At 61.1% G+C, this 18,779-nt stretch overlaps 1 protein-coding gene across 2 annotated transcripts in view; it reads left to right on the plus strand.

Moving 5' to 3' along the window:
• The first annotated feature begins 2,047 nt into the window (after nucleotides 1–2,047).
• CLUH (clustered mitochondria homolog) overlaps nucleotides 2,048–18,779 on the plus strand; it is a 30,288-nt gene continuing 13,556 nt past the window's right edge. For both annotated transcript variants that reach the window (XR_013923094.1, XM_080357102.1), the window contains exons 1-10: nucleotides 2,048–2,633; nucleotides 12,321–12,517; nucleotides 13,749–13,920; nucleotides 14,082–14,225; nucleotides 14,437–14,564; nucleotides 15,178–15,332; nucleotides 15,814–15,939; nucleotides 16,892–17,039; nucleotides 17,463–17,555; nucleotides 18,006–18,700. Coding sequence is in view for 1 of the 2 variants with exons in the window: in XM_080357102.1 (XP_080213228.1) it covers nucleotides 2,516–2,633; nucleotides 12,321–12,517; nucleotides 13,749–13,920; nucleotides 14,082–14,225; nucleotides 14,437–14,564; nucleotides 15,178–15,332; nucleotides 15,814–15,939; nucleotides 16,892–17,039; nucleotides 17,463–17,555; nucleotides 18,006–18,700 (1,976 nt within the window). In the remaining variant the exon portion in view is untranslated. The remainder of the gene's footprint in view (nucleotides 2,634–12,320; nucleotides 12,518–13,748; nucleotides 13,921–14,081; nucleotides 14,226–14,436; nucleotides 14,565–15,177; nucleotides 15,333–15,813; nucleotides 15,940–16,891; nucleotides 17,040–17,462; nucleotides 17,556–18,005; nucleotides 18,701–18,779) is intronic.

Below are 18,779 nucleotides of genomic sequence, written 5' to 3' on the forward strand. Positions count from 1 at the left end.
TTAATCTTTGTATTTATATAAAATGATCAAAGAGATCAAAATGTTCAAGAAAGAAGAACAAGCAGACAGCGTTCCTGTATCTCACGGAGCAGGCCGCTGCGCGCCGCAGGGAGCGGGTCCTGCAGCCCCGCGCGCAGGCTCAGACGAGCCCCGGCCCGTGTGATGCGGTTCTGGAGGTGTGTTTGGGCTCCTGGGAACCCGGGGGGTGCCCAGTGTCACCCTGCGCCGTGTACCCGACACGCACAGACCGGGGAGTGTCACCGCAGACACCAACCTGCTTTGTATGGAACGAGCAATGTTGAATGTTGACTCGTAAAGCTTAATGATTAGACTGGAAATGGATGCATAGCAATAAGCTCGGTTGTTAAACAACGTCTTACGTCTATAAAGCACAACGTGCTGAGAGCTCTGTGCACACACTAGCAGCCGGGCACTCTCCTCCGCACTCCCTTCCCTCTGCAGCGGCTCATGGATTTGATGAGTTGGGTTTGTTCATTTCATTTTTCCTCATTATTTCGCCTAATGCTCCCAGAGGAAGCAGCGTCTCAAGCTGCACAACCTCGCAGCAGGCGTGGGGTGAGCGGCACGCGGGGGGAGATGCTCCCGCTCCACTCAGTGCGGCGGTGCCGGTGCCGCGGCAGGAGACAGAGGCCGTCCGGACGGCTTGGTGCACGCTCCCCTGGACTTATTTTAACCTTGGGCAGACCGCTGGGAAGCTTTCCCTCTTGACCGTGTTAATTAAAAAGCCATATTTTCTGAATGTGTTTGCTGGAGCTAATCCAGGCGTTCCCGGCCGCATCCTTCCCATCCCGCCGTGGGGCCGCTGCGAGGCGGGGGCAGCACGGCCGCGCGACCGCTGGGGCGGCGGTGTGGCCGTCCCGCTGCCGCAGGCGCTGGCACAGCCTGTGCCCGGCGCGGCCGTGCCGGAGGCAGAGCGCAGGCGTTGTGAGCCGCCTCGCCGCGAGCGGGGCTCGTGCTGTCGGGGAGGAACGGGGTCGTGCAGCTGCTGGTGTGAGAGGGGCACCTTTGCCGGGGTGCGGCAATGCCTCCTGCCTGTTTCCAAGAGATTTCATTCATTTTGTAGCTTCCAGAGGAGATCCCCTTTCCTGTCACTGCGGTCACAGGAGGAATGAGATCGCTCAAATCTTTGTATGTCTGAAAAACCAAACCCTTTCTCCCCCTGGGCCGTGGGTGAGGTGCGGAGCCTCAGCACCAGCCCTGCGGGCACGGGCGCCGTCGGTATTTGCTTGGGCGCTTCAAGGTCACGTGGAAGGTCACTGTCACCACAGTCCTCCAGGCTGTCGCAGGCCCGCTGAGGCGGGGCCGCCCCCGCTGCCCGGCCAGAGCTGTGCTCGGACCCAGGAGGCTCTGGCGGGGAACGGGAGCGAAGGGCCCCGGGTACAGCCCCTGCGCGCCCAGAGCGGCTGCGGTTCAGTCGGAGCAGAAATACTGCTTGGCTGCGTTTGTGGAGCTCAGCTGAGAGCACAAGCCCGCGCCGCGCGGGGGAGAGCCGCTGCGGCGGGACGGGCGCCAAAGGTTGGGTAGCGCTCTGCTTTATTTGAATGTTCATTTTACAACACGACACCATTATTCGCCAGGATGATGTTGGCTTTGCTTTTTAACCAAGTGCTTTTCAAAATGTGTTAATACGCAGAGACTAGAGTATGGAGCTGTACTTTAGGAGTCGTTGTAATACGCCTTTTTCTTAATAAAGAGACTGAAATCTGCAGAGCGTTGTCCTGTCCTGACCTGCCCCTGGGCCTCCAGCTCCGAACCAGGACCCATTCCAGCCCGACCCCCTGTGCTGTGCTCCGGGAGCGGCGGGGCGGCGGTGCCCAGCGGCGCCTGAGCAGGGCCCGGGCGGCCCCGCACGCCCCAGCCGGCCCCGCACGCCCCGGGCGGCCCCGCACGCCCCAGCCGGCCCCGCACGCCCCGGGCGGCCCCGCACGCCCCAGCCGGCCCGCGCTGCCGCTCCCGTGCGCCTGCGGCCGCCGGGCCCGCTCAGCGCGGGCGGCCGGGTCCCGCGGCTCCTGTCCGCGTTCTCCGTTCCCCGCTGGCCCGGGGCAGCACAGGCCCCGCGCCGGGCCCTCCCCGCCGGGCCGTCCCGGTCCCCCAGCAGGCGCTGCCGCCCCCGGGTGCGGCCCTCCCGGCCGGCGACCTTGCGGCCTCCGGGAAGGTCGCCCGCAGCCGGTGACCTTCGCTGGATCCTGCGGGGCCTCCCCGGGCCGTGCCCGCGCCCGCGCCCGGCGCCGAGCCGAGCCCAGCCCAGCCGAGCCCGCAGGCCGGCCCCTCAGCCCCGCGGCGGCGCCCACGACGCGGCCCGGTCCGGCCGCCGCAGGGGCGGATCGCGCGGGCCGAGGCGGCCGCGCGGCGCGGCCCCTTTAAGGCGTTGCCGGCGGGCGCGGAGGTTGGGCCCAGGCGGTGCGCCGTAGCGGCGCGGGGTCGCGGCACCACGTGGGGCCGAGCGGCGCTGTCCTTCGCGGCGGGCGGGCGGGCGCGGGGCTCGGCGCGGCCCATGGTCGGTAAAGCGGACGAGATGCCGCCGGCCGCCGTGCCGGCCGCTGCGCAGGGCGGCGAGCAGCAGGAGCCGGGCCCCCGCGGCAGGAGGCCGGCGGACACCCAGCAGCGCCCCGGTAAGGGGCCGCCGCGGCCGGGGCCTGTGGCGGGAGCGCGGGGCGGGCCCGGGGGGCCGGGGTGCCCGTCCCGGGGTGCCCGCCCCGGCGGCGCAGGCCCGCTGCCCCCTTCGCGGCGCCCGGGCCCCGCCGGGGAGGTGGCGGGGAGCGGAGCCGCGGCGGGGAGCCGGGCGGCGCTGTCAGTTTCGGCTGCCGGCCCCGGCACGGACAGCCCGGCAGAGCGGCCCGGGCTCGGCCCGCCTGGCCCGCCGCGGGGCCAGGCTCCCGGGTCCCCTCGGCCCGGGGGTGCCCGGTCCTCGTGGGAAGCCGTTCCGGGGCCTGCCGCCCGCTCCGCGGCTCGGGGCCGCTCCGCGCGGCCGGGGGAGGCGCTGGCAGCGGGGCCGGGACGCGCGGTTCCCGCTGCTCGGCGAGGCCGGGGCCGGGGCCCTGCGGAGCGGCCTGGCCGTGCGCGCTGCGGGGCAGGAGGGCCGGCCCGTCCCGGCGGAGCGGGAGCCCCGGCCCCGGTGAAGGTCACCTTCAGGGCCGCACCACCGCGCGGCCGCGGGGGGGGAGCGGCCGCTCCGGGGCCCCGCGCTCTGCCCGGGCCCGCGGGCTGCGGAGCGGCGGGTGCGGCGGGGCCGGGCGGAGCCGGGCCGCGAGGAGCCGCTGCCGTTGCCGGGCGCGCTGCGGCGGCCGCTCCGGGGGCGGGCACGGGAACGGTCGCTGGACACGAGGGTCCGGGCGGGGGCGGCCGGCGCTGCCCGTGTTGTCCGTGCCGCGATAGGTGAGAGAGCCCGGGCTGTCCTGCGGGTTCGGGCTTTGAGAGCCATTGTCACGGTGGGAAACACTCCGAGTGAGACCCTGGCTTTTCCTGGGAATGGCCGGTGGCTTGCGTGAGTTCTCCACTGAAAACTACGTGTTTTAACTAGTTATTTGCTGGCTGCTCAAGCTTTAAACTAGAGCCTGGGCGGCTCAGGCCAGGGACGCGGTGCAGCCCCGTGTCCTGACCATCCCCAGCGCCTGCCCCAGGGCTCTGGGCACAGACCCCGCGGGGCTGCCCCTGCTCTGGGCGCTGCGGATCGTCAGCACGTTACAGTCCTGAGCGCTGGTCTCAGCTTTAGCCTTTTTCTCTGATCTTTAACATACAAGAAGAAGGGCAGGAGCAGCGTGGTTTGTGGCTGGCCTTCGTCCTGGGGCACTTGTATCCGCGGAGCGAGTGACCCGCCGCTTCCTCCCTCCCCTGGTTTTATGGCGGTGAGGTGAATTCTTGAAGTTTGCCACCTAAAGCAAAGTTCATGAGCGTCTGGTTTGGAGCAGGCTGGACGCAGGCCAGAGCGGGGAGCGCGGTGCTGAAGGCCTCTCCCTCCCTCTCACACGCCGGATTTTGGAGCAGGCGTCGTGCCGGCAGTGCCAGCAACTGGGTTAAAAAGTTACCCCACGTAATCCCTGCCTCTCAGGGCGAAGGCTGATTGCTGAGGGAGGCAGGGAGCTGGAAAAATCCTCCCTGGGTTTCAGCGCTGCACAATGGCTCAGGTGGCTCCTGGGTCTGGGGAGGAGGGGGAGGAAGGGGAGGACGCTCCTGTCCTGCCCGCAGCCTGGGGCTGAGGCGGTGCCCTCCCGCATGGCTCCCTGCTGCGGGGGCCGGGGCAGCCTGTCCGCGCTGCAGCGTTGCAGCTCTGCTTCTCAGGCCTCTCTTTCTGCCAGGGAGGATTTGCCTCTGTTGCCTGTACCCGCCGCTGCCTGTGCCATTTGTGGGGCACCCTGCTCTGTTCAAGGCAGATGGTACCGCCGGGCGGGCTGTGAGCCCCACTCCGTCCCAGGGAGATGGTTGGTACCGCCGGGCGGGCTGTGAGCCCCGCTCCGTCCCAGGGAGACGGTCGGTACCGCCAGGCGGGCTGTGAACCCCGCTCCGTCCCAGGGAGACGGTCGGTACTGCCGGGCGGGCAGTGAACCCCGCTCCGTCCCAGGGAGACGGTCGGTACTGCCGGGCGGGCAGTGAACCCCGCTCCGTCCCAGGGAGACGGTCGGTACCGCCGGGCGGGCGGTGAACCCCGCTCCGTCCCAGGGAGACGGTTGGTACCGCCGGGCGGGCTGTGAACCCCGCTCCGTCCCAGGGAGACGGTTGGTACCGCCGGGCGGGCTGTGAACCCCGCTCCGTCCCAGGGAGACGGTTGGTACCGCCGGGCGGGCTGTGAACCCCGCTCCGTCCCAGGGAGACGGTTGGTACCGCCGGGCGGGCTGTGAACCCCGCTCCGTCCCAGGGAGACGGTCGGTACTGCCGGGCGGGCGGTGAACCCCGCTCCGTCCCAGGGAGACGGTCGGTACTGCCGGGCGGGCGGTGAACCCCGCTCCGTCCCAGGGAGACGGTCGGTACTGCCGGGCGGGCGGTGAACCCCGCTCCGTCCCAGGGAGACGGTTGGTACCGCCGGGCGGGCTGTGAACCCCGCTCCGTCCCAGGGAGACGGTCAGTACCGCCGAGCGGGTGTGTGGCTGAGGATCGCACCGCTCTGCGGTGCTGGGCATCGGGACCTGGCGCTTGTTGGCTGCGCTCCGCTCTGCGTGCGAGAGGGCTGATGACCGCTTCTGTCTGCCTCCACGCCAGACAAAACTGTTGGGGCCACTCTGTCCTTCTGAGGGCAGAAACACAAAAACATGAACAACTGGGGTTCTTCCAGTGGTTTCTGATGGGGGCTGTTATGGGTTAAGTTACCTTTCTTGTTAGCTAGCACAAGATGAAGAGACAGCTGTTGCATGCAGCATTTCTTGGATTATTTTTGGTCCTACAGTTGCCACTGTCTTCGAACAAGTTTGTCTCAGGTGCAAGTTTAGCAGTGCTTCTAGCTACCATAAGATGCTTTGCAACCTCGCCTTGCCCAAGGATTTGCTTTTTCTAACTAGGTCTCTCCATCCCTGTTCTTCCTGGCCACTCGTATCTTCGGCCACGTCTTCTGTTAAAGAAGCGGAGAATGCAGGTGTTAGTGGAAAACTGCTGCAGAAGCAGGCGTAGCTGTGCATTAGTAACAAGGTCAGGAGACTGATTCTTAATCTTGGGATCTGCTGTCGCTGTCTGTCACCCGACCTTGGAGGTTTGCTGGTGTTTGGGAAAGGGCTGAATTGCTGGCACTCGGGGTTTTTTAATATGCAGTTATAACAGGCTTCGGGGGGAAATCAGAAGAAGTGCAAGAGAAATCTGATCACTGCTCCAAGGTGAGGAAGAGGAAGGGAGTGTGATAACAGAGCATCTGTGCGCAGGCTGGGGCTGGGAACCCGAGGGGATTGTATCCCGAGTGGTTCTGCCGGTGGGATCTGGAGCTGAGCTCCCGCTGGCAGCTCGCTGCTCCGCCGGCACAGCCCTGCTCGTGGGTTTCCCAGCTGAGAAGCAAAAGTAAGTAGGTCAGGAACATGCACCTGGATAAATCCACCTGCAGAACTGCCTCACGCACAGTAAAAGGAGCGTTATGCTGCAGTCCTGTGTTTGTCTTCCTTGTCTGTAAAGGCCTAAACCTGGCAGCACACCCCACACCAGCGCAGCTTTCCAGCGCTTGCGTAGCTTTCTTGCATCGTGCTCTATGGGTTGTACTAGAAAGCTGTTATTACTAGAAGCTTTACAAGTCTGAAGTCCATGCGTTTTTTTTATTTGCATTTGAGAAGTAAAACCAGCCCACGGGGCAGCGCTTGGACAGCGCAAAAGATGGAAGTCAGAGCACGGCGGTGGCTGCCGCTCGTTGGGAGCAGGTCAGTTTCTCACCAGCAGCAACAAGGCTGTCTAAGGGTTAGTGTTTGGCTCTCGCCTCCCGCGACCGCGCGGCTGATGTAGAGGAGCTCGCATGTACCTGTTTGGCAGCTGGGCCTCCTTTTGCATTCTGCCTCTCTAGCGTGATGAGTCTGGGACAGGTGGTTATTGGGCATTTTCGTGACAATTCGGCGCAGAGGCACTTACACGGGTGACAGACCTTCCCTCTTCAGGTGCAAAAGTAGATGTGTACTCGCAGAAGCAAGCTCTGTTCCCAACCTGCCGCGGTGCTCACCAGCTGCTTGACGGGTGCTGAGGATTAACAGCACATGTTTTGAAACGGTGTCTCCTTAGTTTGCCATTCTCTTTCACGTTAAAGTGAAAAGCTCTACTGAGACCTGTTGATGAAGCTGCAGACTCAGAGTTTAATGTAGTTACTGTCCAACGACAGAAAACCGCAGGATGGTGACTGTTGCCGAGCGAGCCTCGTGTTGCGCTGGTCCCGCTGCACACGGAGTCTAATGGGAGAGGTCACTGACTTGGGCTCTCGCTGTCTCGGTAGCTTTCTGAAACTAAGGTATGTGCCAGAGTAAAACACGTGGACTTGGAGAATCATCGACTGATTCTCAGTGTCCATCTGAAATGTGATTCCTTCATCCAGTGCTCTTCTCTTGAAATTTGAGGAACACGCTCGTCCTAATGTAGTTGATGTTTTTGTCGGTGCTGCTCTTTGCACTTTGCCTTAGCTCCCAGTCTTTGCTCCCGGTCGCTGTGATGTTTGAATTGCATGTTGTAGCAGGGTCATCCAGCCAGCTAGTTTTGGGACTAAGTTTCCGAAGTTTTGGCCAGATAGAAAGTTTACAAATGGGTTTCCGTGTAGTTCCCAGGTGTAGAGAGCGCAGTGTGGGTAGCCCGGGGTGCCAAATGCAAAGTACGAGGCATTTCCGTGGCCTGTTGGTGCCTGAGCCGGCCGCTGTGGGACCGTGAGTGCCCTCGGGCACAGCTGCAGTGCCCGTGTCCCACTATCAATACAAATACAGAAAAGCCACAAACTTCTCAGCGGCTGGAATGCGGCCCGGGTTGGTTAGGTCTGTCCAGCCAGAGTTGACTGTGGATGCGCAAGAGCCAGGAGTGAATAGTTTCCCCGCTTGCTGCCCGTGGTCGTTGGTGCCGCAGGTTGATGTGCCCTGTCGAGCCGCCACTCAGCGCCAGTCAGCCCTGTGTGGGGAGGCTGCTGGGACAAGCACAGCGCTTGTACCTCTGCCCACAGGTGGGTTATAACCAACTGGAGTTTAATGACAGCGGGAGAGCAGCTCTCATGTTTCACTGTGGGCCCTCATGAAAAGCAGCGCTTGTTGCAGCTGGAGCGCTGACAGTTTGGGGAAGCGGTGGTTTCCCTGCTGTCCTCCACCTCCCGGACGGGCTGTCCTGCAGAAACATTTCCCCTGGGGCCACCTCTGGAGCTCATGTTGTATTCATTTCGTCCATTTATTTACATTCATTAAACTATTAATTTTGTTTAATTTATTGTACAGCTAAAATGTAATTTGCGTTAGCTATACTGACACCAGCCCTGTCCTTCCTCTGTACACGTGTGTTGGCCCTGAGCGAGTGATTGCGTGAGCTCCGTGCTCCGGGCTTTGTTCTAGCTCTGGGATGTCTGTGCTAGGGCTGCGGCACGTGTTTGTGTTTGCTGGGTGTGGGAAGGGCCCTCGCTGTGCGTGAAGCTGTGCTGAGCGCTCAGACCTGCTCGGGCTGCCCCGCGCTGGGGGGTTGTCAGGTTTCCTGAGCAGACACAAAAGCTTTCCCAGACGAGTCCAGGGCTGGTTGGGTCAGGCCGCAGCTCTCGCACATCACATGGTGAGTTTGAAAGATGCAGCTCTTGTCGTGTGTCCCAGGGAAGCAGTCGGCGCAGGACGCGTGTCGGTGTGGCCGGGAAGGCGAGGGGCAGGCGGCAGCGCAGCCTCACCGGGACGCGTAGGACAGGCTGCGGCCTCCCCGGGGCCCCTGGTGCTTGCAGAGACCTCCAGCTCCAAAACCCCTGCTTCAGGCTGAGATTTCGCAAACGCTTGGCGAGAGAGTGGTGTTAGGGGGCTGTGTGTGCGCTTTTGTGGTTGGTGTTTGATACGGCAGAGCAGACAGGACAGAACATTTGTCTGGGAACTACTCCCTGGTTCACTGCCGGGGTGTTTTGTGCTCGCCTGCTTGGTATGGATGGCTGTGCCCGGGCCCGGCGTGCCATAGTAACTGCCCTCGCCTTGTAATTCAATGCATCTCCCTTGCGCGCAGGTTTGGCAGCGCGAGCGCTCCAGCAGCCGTCCCAGGCTGCACCGCTGCAGCACTCGAGATTGGGCTATTTATAACCGCGATCGGGCCGGCATCCCTCTGTGAACGCGCCCGAGGAACCTGTTAGATACACGTCTGCTTCTGTTCTGGCGCGGCGGGGAGAGCGGATCTTCAGCTGCCGGGAGCCGCTTTTGGGCTTGGCGATGTGACGGTGGCGTGAGCGCGGTGGCTGGGGAGCGGGCGTGCGGGGAGCGGAGGTCGCTTTGCAGCACTTTGGGAGAACCACTGTGAGCCCGGAGTCCGATTCCGGTGGCACGTGGGGCGGGAGCTGCGGGCGCGCGGGGCAGCAGAGGCAGCTGCCGGCCCTCTGCCCCCGCTGCCCCGGGGCTGAGTGGGGATTGTCTCTGGAGAAGGCGGCTGCCGCTGCGGGAAGGGGAGCAGGTCCCAGCTGGGGAGAGCGAGGCTGCTGCGTGGGAGTCTGCCTTGTGGGGCCTTCCATATATGTGCGCAAACAAGAGATTTGCAAACAAACCTGACTTCTCTAAGCCGATGCCGTACGAGCCAGGCTGCCTGTGACCATGGGGAACGGCCTTTTTGCAAACTGCTGCAGACATGTCACCGATCTCATCTTCCAGACGCGCAGCTCTGACTCTCCCGATGAGAGGTCACCGCTCCTACCAAAGCCTCCCAGGAGCTGCACCGTGTGCCCGGAGCTGCCTGAAGCTGCCCAGCATGCTGGGCCGTACCCAGACGTCGTCCCCAGCGAGGCGGTGGCTGGAAGCCTGCAGAAACGCTCGGAACGCGTCCAGGACCTGTTGGAGGCCCAGGGCGGTGAGGGGCCGGTGGTGGCGTGTGCACAGAGCTGTTTGCGGCCGGCAGAGGCATCCCGCGCGGCGACCGTCCTTCCCACCGACCTTGGGGCCGGGCTGGCGGGGCTGCTCGATCATGCTCAGTCGCTTGGGGCTCGCCAGAGCTGCGTGAAACTTGAGGACAGCGGCTCAGCGCACAGATCCTGCCGCCAGCAGGAGCACGTGGTGGCAGCTGACGGGGAGGATGTGGCCCCTGGAGCACATCCCGCCGGCCGGGGCCACGGCAAGGGACAACCCGCTTTGTGTTTAGGTGCAGTCTCAGCAAGTCCAGACAGCGGGCTGAAATGTAGAGGCGCTGCTCCCTCCCTGAGGAGCCCTGGGACCCCCTCCTCAGCTCCGCCAGCGAGCGCGGGGAGAGCCCCGCTGGCCCAAAAGGCAGCTGTGCCGCCGTGCTCCCCCGGCGAGGTGTCACCTGCGGCTCGGGACGCAGGTTGTGGTTCTGCAGGGACGGACCATGCTCCCTGCCCCGGCGGCAGGTCCAGCCGTGGTCCTGACTCTCAGGCGCAGGCGCTGCTGTCAAAGCAGCAGCAGCAGAAGAAGAAGAGGAAGAAAAAGAAGCTCACGCTTGCAGGTGCCTGGCTGCACGGTGCCCTGTCACGCTTCATGTAGCCAAAACACTGCCCGTAATGGGGTGGGTGGTCGCCTGTGCCCGTGGAATGGGGCAGGACGAGGGAGGGGGAAGGCAGGTGATGTTTAACTTCATGGCAGAAGGAAAAGGAGGAATGTGGCAAGGGACCCATCTGTGCCTTGTCCGTGTTAGCAAAACAAACATACGGGGGTTTTTGTTAACTGATAAAGCAAGTCCTTCTCTTGTGTGTGGCTGCAGACGTGGTGCTGGTGCCGGCTGGGAGCGGGTCTGCGGGCCGGCCCGCAGCAGTGGGCCAGCGAGGGGCCGGAGCAGTGTCTGCCCAGAGCCTTTGGCTCCATCCAGCCACGTGTGGGTGGGAAGAGATGTCTGAGCTGTGGGGATGAGCAGCTTGGAGAAAATACAGGAGACAAAATCTGATAGAGGTGACAATGTCCCTTTTGGGAGCGTCCTGCTGACTGTTGCGGCACAGAAGTAGCTTCGGTGCCCACCTCGCTGCTGCCGATGAGGGGGTTGGTTGGAAGCAGCCTTGCGCAAGCCTTTAGCATGACTGCAGCTACTAGAGCCAGAGCCAGGCCTCTCGTCTGGCTCACCCCTGAGTTCGTCTGTCAAAGAAATGAGTGGCTTGTGTTGGGGACATCCATGAAGTGACAGGGAACGTGAGCCGCAGCTGCCGAATGCCGAGGGCAGCAGAGGCTGCTCGAGGCAGCTGCGCTACCTGCGGCCGTGTGGAACGAGTGTGCTTCCCTGTGCTTCCCGCTCTTTACTATGCGCTGGTTCAGCCTTGGCAGTGGTCTGGGAGGCGGTTTGCTGTTGGCAGCCGTAGTCTGGAGCAGGGTGCGACGCTCCGGGGATACTTGAGCAGTTTGTTGCTGCCGCTGGTGTTGTGCTGCAGAGGCGTGCAGGGGACAGAGCGTTTCCCTCCATGGCCAAGGCTGGGCGGCTTCTCGGGGCCGCTGGAGCTGCTGGGGCTGCCAGGCAGGAACCAGCCATGGTGGCTGTAGGTGTTCAGCGCAGCGCCGGTCTGCGCCGCAGCAGGGATGGAGGTTGAGCTGCCGCCTCCCCCGACGTGCAGCTGGGGCTGGTGCCTTGGGGCTGGTGAGGAGGAGGAGACCTGCCAGGTGGAGCTGGCGGGGACAGCAGTGGCAGCCTGGGCCGGCAGCCTGGTGCTGGGCCCCTGGCCCCGTGTGCCCCAGCCCGCCGTGTCTGCGCTCCCTGCGAGCGGGGCTGCCGCGTGTGACTCTGGCTCCGGTGCCGGCGCTGTGCTGACGGGACAGCCGAGCTGCGAGCCGGCCCCGCGGGCATGGCACCCGCTCCCTCCGGCGCTCGCTGCCGGGCCGGCGGCTCAGCGCGGGGCTGGGAACACGGGGTCTGCTCCCTCTCCAAGCCTGACGTCAGCCGCTCTTTCCGCGACTCCAGCTTGCCCTCAGTCCTCTTTTAGCATGGTCCCCAGCCTGGTTTGATGGGGCAGGCTGCTCTGGGAGACCTGCAGCTTCCTAGGTCTTATCAGCGCTCTGACACTATCCGCCTTACTGGAAAAGAAAACAAACCATTGCGGGAGTGAAGTAGGTGCAGAGCTCCCGTCCCTGTGACGCATCTGTCTGAAACAGCACTTAAAATGTCATCACCTTTTTCTTGAATAGAATTGCTCAGGCAAGGCCTCGCCCTGGCACCACGGCATCTCCGCGGAGCGTTCTGGCCGTGCGGAGGGTGGCCCGGCGCAGGCAGGGCCGTGGGAGCGGTAACCTGGCTGCCACGTGATGCTCGGCTTGGCAGTGCCACTGCGTCTCCTCCCCCCGCGCGGCCCCGCACCAGGAGGGATGTTGGGAGCTGTGTAACGTGTTGGTGCAGAGGTTACAGCTGCCTCTGGGCCGCAAAGCACCACACACCCATTCCTTTTAATTAAGAGGCTTCATAGACAAAGTTGGATGTGTTGTACACTGGCCTATCCTTCCTGCTTTCCTTCCCTCCCCTCTCCACACCGTTTGTGGAAGATGCAAACCCCGCAGGCAGCGAGAGCGTGTTAATCATGCTGCGAGGTGAAGGGAGGGAAGGGCCTGGCACACCTATGTCTAGTAAATACCAAGTGCAGAATAAAGCGCTGGCTGCCTTTTAACCCCTGGTTCACGTGGGTTGGCCAGAGGACGCTGGTGCTGTCCAGCCCAGCCTGTCCAGCCGCTCGGGGGGCCCGGCTGCCTGCTGGCTCTCGTCTCAGTCCCTCTCCTCCCGCGCAGAGCACCCGTCTGGCGTGGCGCTGATGAACGGCAGCGGCCCGCACGACAGCCTCAAGGGCGAGAAGGAGCCCAGGCAGAATGGCCACGAGGAGCCTGAGCCAGGAGAAGACGGGAACGACCAGGAGGTCATTGTCATACAGGACACAGGATTTACCGTCAAGATCTGTGCTCCGGGGATAGAGCCCTTTTCCCTGCAGGTACCTTCTGTCACCGGCTGGGGGGACGGGGACAGTGCTGGAGGGGGTGGAAGCGTTTGAGCCAAGGCACACACAGCACTGTCCCTTCAGACAGGCAGGGAAGGGGATAAAGGGACGGGTCTGTGCCCAGGGAGGCCCCTGTGAGCCCCCACGCTCTGGATGGCACCTCCAGGTTGCTCCCGGCTCCTGACGTGTCCATCCTGAGCGGGGGAAGTGGGCAGGAGGCAGCAGAGCACGGCGGGCGCAGGAGGAGCTGCGTGCCCCGTGGCCCAGCGGTGCCGGCACGGTGCTCCTCCGGGTTAGCTGGGTTGGGTCCAGCCACAGGCGCTGGCACCGCGCAGGGAGCTCCAGCACCAGCCTGGATCCGGGGAACGGCGCAGCCTCTGCACGGAGAGCTCCGTGTGTCATGTGGACAGCGATGTGCTGCAAGAGCAGGATGGGCTTTGACATGCCTAGCTGATACTCTGATTTAGCGTGATACTTCACTGACAGCCGTTTGAATGAAGTATCTGTAATTTCAGGGAGAGGCATCTGGAGTATAAATGCAGAGGGAAGTCTTATCTCCCCAAGACCAGCCGGGACTGCAGTGAATTGCATCCCCTGTGGAACCAGCTGTATCTCAGCCTGGCTTTCTTCTTTAAATCCCCTTGGCTGTTAGTTTTAATAGGCTAATAATAGCAGGCCATGTTGTTTACAGGAGCTTATGTAAACCACCCTGCGTCCTCACAGCTCGAGCGCAGTGTCGGTGGCGCTGGAGCCGGGGCGGGAGGCAGCGGAGCAGCCCTGCTGCACAAGCCAGGGCAGTTTTCTGCATGGGGAGCTGTGCGCTTGCAGGTGACGTGCCCTGGCGATGCGCACTGGCACGGACACGCCGCGCTGCGGGTGCCGGGGCAGCTTGGCCGGAGGAAGCAGTCTGTTTTCCATATGCATCACTCAAAGCCTCGCCACAAATGCGCAGTGTGAATGGATAAGGGAAGAGCCCCCGCGTTCCCCCACTACCTTCTGTTCCTTCGCTGCCTCCTCTGTCCCGTGCCGAGTGCTCGGGGCAGTGCTGTGGGTGGCACGTGGGGGAGCAGGGGTGGCAGTGCCCTCCCGGCAGCGACAGGGTGCTCTGGGGGGGCAGTCAGAGCTGCCTGTGCAAGCCTGGAGTTCGATTCTGCAGCAGAGGGACAGGGTTTGGCAAGAACACGTATGAGGACTGAGAATGACTGGCTGGTTCTTCCCTCTGAAGGTCTCTCCTCAGGAGATGGTGCAAGAGATCCACCAGGTTTTGATGGACCGTGAGGATACCTGCCATCGGACCTGCTTCTCCCTGCAGCTGGATGGCAACGTCCTCGATAACTTTGCTGAGCTGAAAACGATTGAAGGGCTGCAGGAGGGCTCGCTGCTGAAAGTGGTGGAAGGCAAGTTCCCTCAGGTTTTGGGAGGGAATGGGGAGGGTTTCCACGGGGAGTGGTTTTGGCCACCCGGCAACCCTTTCCTGTGGCTCCCTTTGGAGACCTGTGTGCCAAAGGAGTAAGCAACCATGTAACTCTATTTCCTTTCCTCCCTTTTTGCTCATCAGAGCCATACACAGTGCGAGAAGCCAGGATACACGTGCGTCACATTCGGGACCTTCTGAAGAGTCTTGACCCATCAGATGCTTTCAATGGTGTGGACTGTAATTCCCTGTCCTTCCTGAGCGTCTTCACCGAAGGAGACCTGGGAGGTACGGGGCAAAAAGGCCTCTCTGGTGTGGCTGGTGTTTTCATTCCCCTGACTCCTGGCTTCGTTAAAGCACCTCGTAACGATCAGCTGTCCCACATCATTCAGGAGTGCAGAGAAACACTCGGAGCACTTCTGCATTCGTCCTCGAGTAATTGCTGGAGGAGGGAATGCTACATTTCTCAGCACTGACTTTCTATCTCTGTCTGTTCTAGACAGTGGAAAACGGAAGAAGAAAGGTACTGAAATGGAGCAAATTGACTGCACCCCTCCTGAACATATCCTGCCAGGTAGCAAAGAGAGACCCCTGTGTGCCCTTCAGCCCCAGAACAGAGACTGGAAGGTAGAGTTCTCCTGGGTCATTCCAACGCCAATCGGCACATTCCTTGCAGCAAACTGGTGTTCAGGGATTGAAACCTGCGCTGAAGTGGACTTTGGGATTTGCTCTGCTTGATGCTTAATGAGTGCGGGACCAGCACAGCTCAGCCAAAGGAGTAAAGTCCAAGAGCTTGTGTGCAAACCACTGGACACCCAGTCTGGCCGTCTGCGGGGTGTGAAATGGCCGGTCCGGGGGGTGGCCGGGAGGGCGAGCAGCGCTTCTCTGCAAGGTCCCGGAGGCTGCATCACTACAAATTACCCTCAGCTTTCCAGTGCTGTCCCATTTGGATTCTGTTTTAGAAGCTGCTGTTTAAAAAAACCAGTGCAGCAAGAAATCTGTGCTTTGTGCCTGTTGTTACCTGTGTGTTACGTGTGGAAGGCAGCAGCTGCGGCGCGCCCGTGGGCTGCAAACGGCCTGAGCGAGGCTGTGCTCCTGACAGCCCTTCTTGGGAGCTCTGGTTCTGCAGCCGGCCAAGGGCGGCGGGTGGAAGGCGTCTGGTGTGTACATTGGGTGGCTCTGTAACTCAAGGGAATTAATTCCTGCTGACAGGAGTTGCTTCTGTTGTGTTATTCTGTAGCCTTTGCAGTGCCTAAAGGTATTGACGATGAGTGGCTGGAACCCTCCACCGGGTAACCGGAAAATGCACGGAGACCTCATGTACTTGTACGTCATCACGGTGGAGGATCGGCACGTCAGTATCACCGCGTCCACTCGAGGATTTTACTTGAATCAGTGAGTAACTGAGGTGCTCCTGTCCTGCCCCGCGGCTGGGAGCTCGTGATAGCCAACTGGGAAGGAACCCACAAACAGGCAGTTGCTGCAGGGGGTTTTTTTTTGTGCAAAGTAGCCCATTTTAGTTGGCTGTTCACATGGGTTTGTAGGACTTGCTCTACTGGATTGGGCTGTTTAGTTATGCCCGGTACCATTTCTCTGCAGTGGATAAATACCTGATGCTTTAGGGAAAGTTAAACATCACATAATGTCATCAGCTAATTAGAGCATTTTGCGTTGGGAGGGAATTCCATCCTGGCCATTGCGGCTCTCTCACTTTGCCCTAAAGCAAAAGCACAGCCTGTTAGAATTTCCTCAGCTGGGCACAGACTGGACTAGATTTTTCATTGCATATATGGAAAGCTCTTGTTCATATAGTACGTTCCTATGGTATGGAAAGTCTCAGGTCTGACAAACAGCTGTTGTCTCTTTTTTCTTGCAGGTCTACTGCCTACAACTTCAACCCCAAACCTGCAAACCCCAGTCTTCTCAGTCATTCCTTGGTGGAACTACTTAACCAGATCAGCCCTACCTTCAAAAAAAACTTCTCCGCTCTGCAGAAGAAACGGTAGCAGCGCTTTCCTGCTCTGGTTGCCTTGAGCGGCGTGTGGTGTGCTGGGAGCTGGTCGCTGCTGCAGCCAGGAGCGCGGCGCTCTGAGCCCGCGCAGCGCCGCGGTGGCTGGGACACGCGGGGACCACGGAGCGCCTGGCGGTGTCCCGGCAGCACCCTGGCTTTGCGTAGCCTTATGGCAGAGAGGATAATTATTTTAAACATGTCCGTGCATGTTCATTTTCTCTAATTTCCTCTGGTGCCTATAACAACAAAAACAATAACGTGTTTTATTCGCCTGTCCCTGCTGCAGGGACCATTTATTCTGCTCCAGGACAGCAGGTTCTGTAGAGGCCTGTCATTCGTTGCAGTCCACTTGATGAACTGCCGGGGCTCAGCAGGGTGCACGTCGACAGGCACATTGTGTGGCTTTCGGGAGCTCTGCTTCTGCTCTTGTTAAGGAGATGAAAGTGATACTAGAGCAGGGCTGGAAATGAGCAGTGGCCTGCAGCCCCACGGCCGCTGGCCGGCCCCTGAAAACTGATTCACTGCATTGCCGCTTGGCCAGCAGGAAGCGCAGCGGGGACGCAGCGGCTGCCGGGAGCAGACAGGCTCCAGGAGAGCCCGTTTGCTGCCACTTGTGTTCCCCGTGGCCAGGGCTCCGTGCCGGCTCTGGAGCAGCCCCCACAGCCGTGCGAGGGCTCGAGGGGGCGTCCTCCGCCCCCAGTGCAGGGGTGAAGGGCATCGCGGTGCTGGAGCGGGATCCAAGCGGGCAGAGCCCAGGTCGCTCTGCAGGCTGCAGATCGCAGGGGACGGTGCTTGTGAAGTGAGAGTCCACTGCATTGCTCCTCAGGCCTGATCTTGTTCTGTTGTTTGTCAGAAGCTGATGTTGCAGCAGAGAGAAAATTCTCTTAGTGTAGAAAGAAATCTTCCTTTGGAAAATGTCTGATTATTTTCACTCCCAAACCAGGGTTCAGAGACACCCTTTTGAAAGGATAGCCACTCCTTTCCAAGTGTACAGCTGGACGGCTCCGCAGGTGGAACACGCCATGGACTGCGTTCGGGCAGAAGACGCGTACACTTCTAGACTGGGCTATGAGGAGCACATACCTGGACAGGTATTGGTCTTGCTTGGCAGGAGTTGTGCTGCCAGCTGTGCTGTGAACCAGGTGACTTGTAACGAGCAGCCTCTGGTATCTTTGGAAGGGTTTTACTCATCAAGGGAAGACTCGCAGGAGGGCATTCTTGCCAATGCCCTTGACCGCAGGGGCTGTGCTGCTCGGGCTGCAGCTCCCTGAGCATACAAAGGTCAGAGAGGAGCTGGGCTAATGTAAGATCTGTCCCCAGCTACTGGTGAATAAAGTCCACTCACAAGGGGTGTTCATTCCTGCTGCTAATCCACTTCCTCTGAACTCCATGGCAGCCCGAGTTCTTGCCCCTTCCCCTCCCTTCTCACAAAATGCCTCGTAAAGCAGAAACGCTGACTCTCCAGCCCCTTCCTACTCAGTGCGTTGCTTCCCACAAGGCTTTGACTCTTTCAGACCAGAGACTGGAATGAGGAGCTGCAGACCACGCGGGAGCTGCCGCGCAAGAACCTGCCCGAGCGGCTGCTGCGAGAGCGAGCCATTTTCAAGGTAAGTGCAGGATGTGCAGGCAGCCCCTGCAGCCCCTTCTCTGCTGCCTGTATCGCATCCGGATGCTTCACCTGCACGACCCCTTAGCAAGTGCAAGAGGAAGATGCCCATTTGTAAGCTAACGGGTCGTGTTCTGCTCCCAGTCCCGAGGCAGCCGCCTCCCCGTCCTCCGCTGTCCTGTCGGACCCTGTCCTCCTCGGCGGGTGGGAGGAATGGGGAGGAGGGACACGCGTACCGCTGAGCCTGCCTCTGCAGAGAGCTGAGGAGCCTGAGCTGTGCTCAGCCCTCCTGTTCTGGGGCCCGGAGCTTGTATCCAAGTCGGTGGCCGGGCTCACAGCAGTAAAAGCCGGCTGTCCCACTGGCAGGAAGCACTCGTGGGGAGGTTTGGGAGCGAGGTGCTGGGAGGGCGGGAGCTCTTCCTTACCCCGCGTTCTCTCCACCTGCCCCCAGGTTCACAGCGACTTCACTGCGGCAGCAACCAGAGGTGCCATGGCTGTCATTGATGGCAACGTCATGGCCATCAACCCCAGCGAGGAGACCAAGATGCAGATGTTCATCTGGAACAACATCTTCTTCAGCCTGGGCTTTGACGTCCGTGACCACTACAAGGACTTTGGTGGAGATGTTGCTGCTTATGTAGCTCCTACCAACGATCTCAACGGTGTGCGGACCTACAATGCGGTGGATGTAGAAGGGCTGTACACGCTGGGGACCGTGGTGGTGGATTACAGAGGTTACAGGGTGACGGCTCAGTCTATTATTCCTGGCATCTTGGAACGGGAGCAGGAACAGAGTGTTATCTATGGGTCAATAGACTTTGGCAAGACAGTTGTCTCGCACCCCAAGTACCTGGAGCTGCTGGAGAAGACCAGCAGGCCGCTCAAGATCCAGAAGCATAAAGTCCTCAACGACAAGAACGAGGAGGTGGAGCTGTGCTCCTCAGTGGAGTGCAAAGGCATTATTGGCAACGACGGGCGTCACTACATCTTGGACCTGCTCCGCACGTTCCCTCCAGATCTGAACTTCCTGCCTGTTGATGGGGAGGAGATGCCAGAGGAATGTAAGAAAATGGGGTTCCCCAAGCAGCACAGACACAAGCTTTGCTGTCTCCGGCAAGAGCTTGTTGATGCCTTTGTAGAACACAGGTGAGCTGAGCTCCCCCCTTCCTCCACCTGCCTCTGGCACCGGTCCAGCTCAGGACCAGGCTGCCTTGTCCCAGGGACG

Source organism: Nesoenas mayeri, assembly GCF_963082525.1.
Source record: "Nesoenas mayeri genome assembly, chromosome: 20".
NCBI classification, from domain to species: Eukaryota; Metazoa; Chordata; class Aves; order Columbiformes; family Columbidae; genus Nesoenas; species Nesoenas mayeri.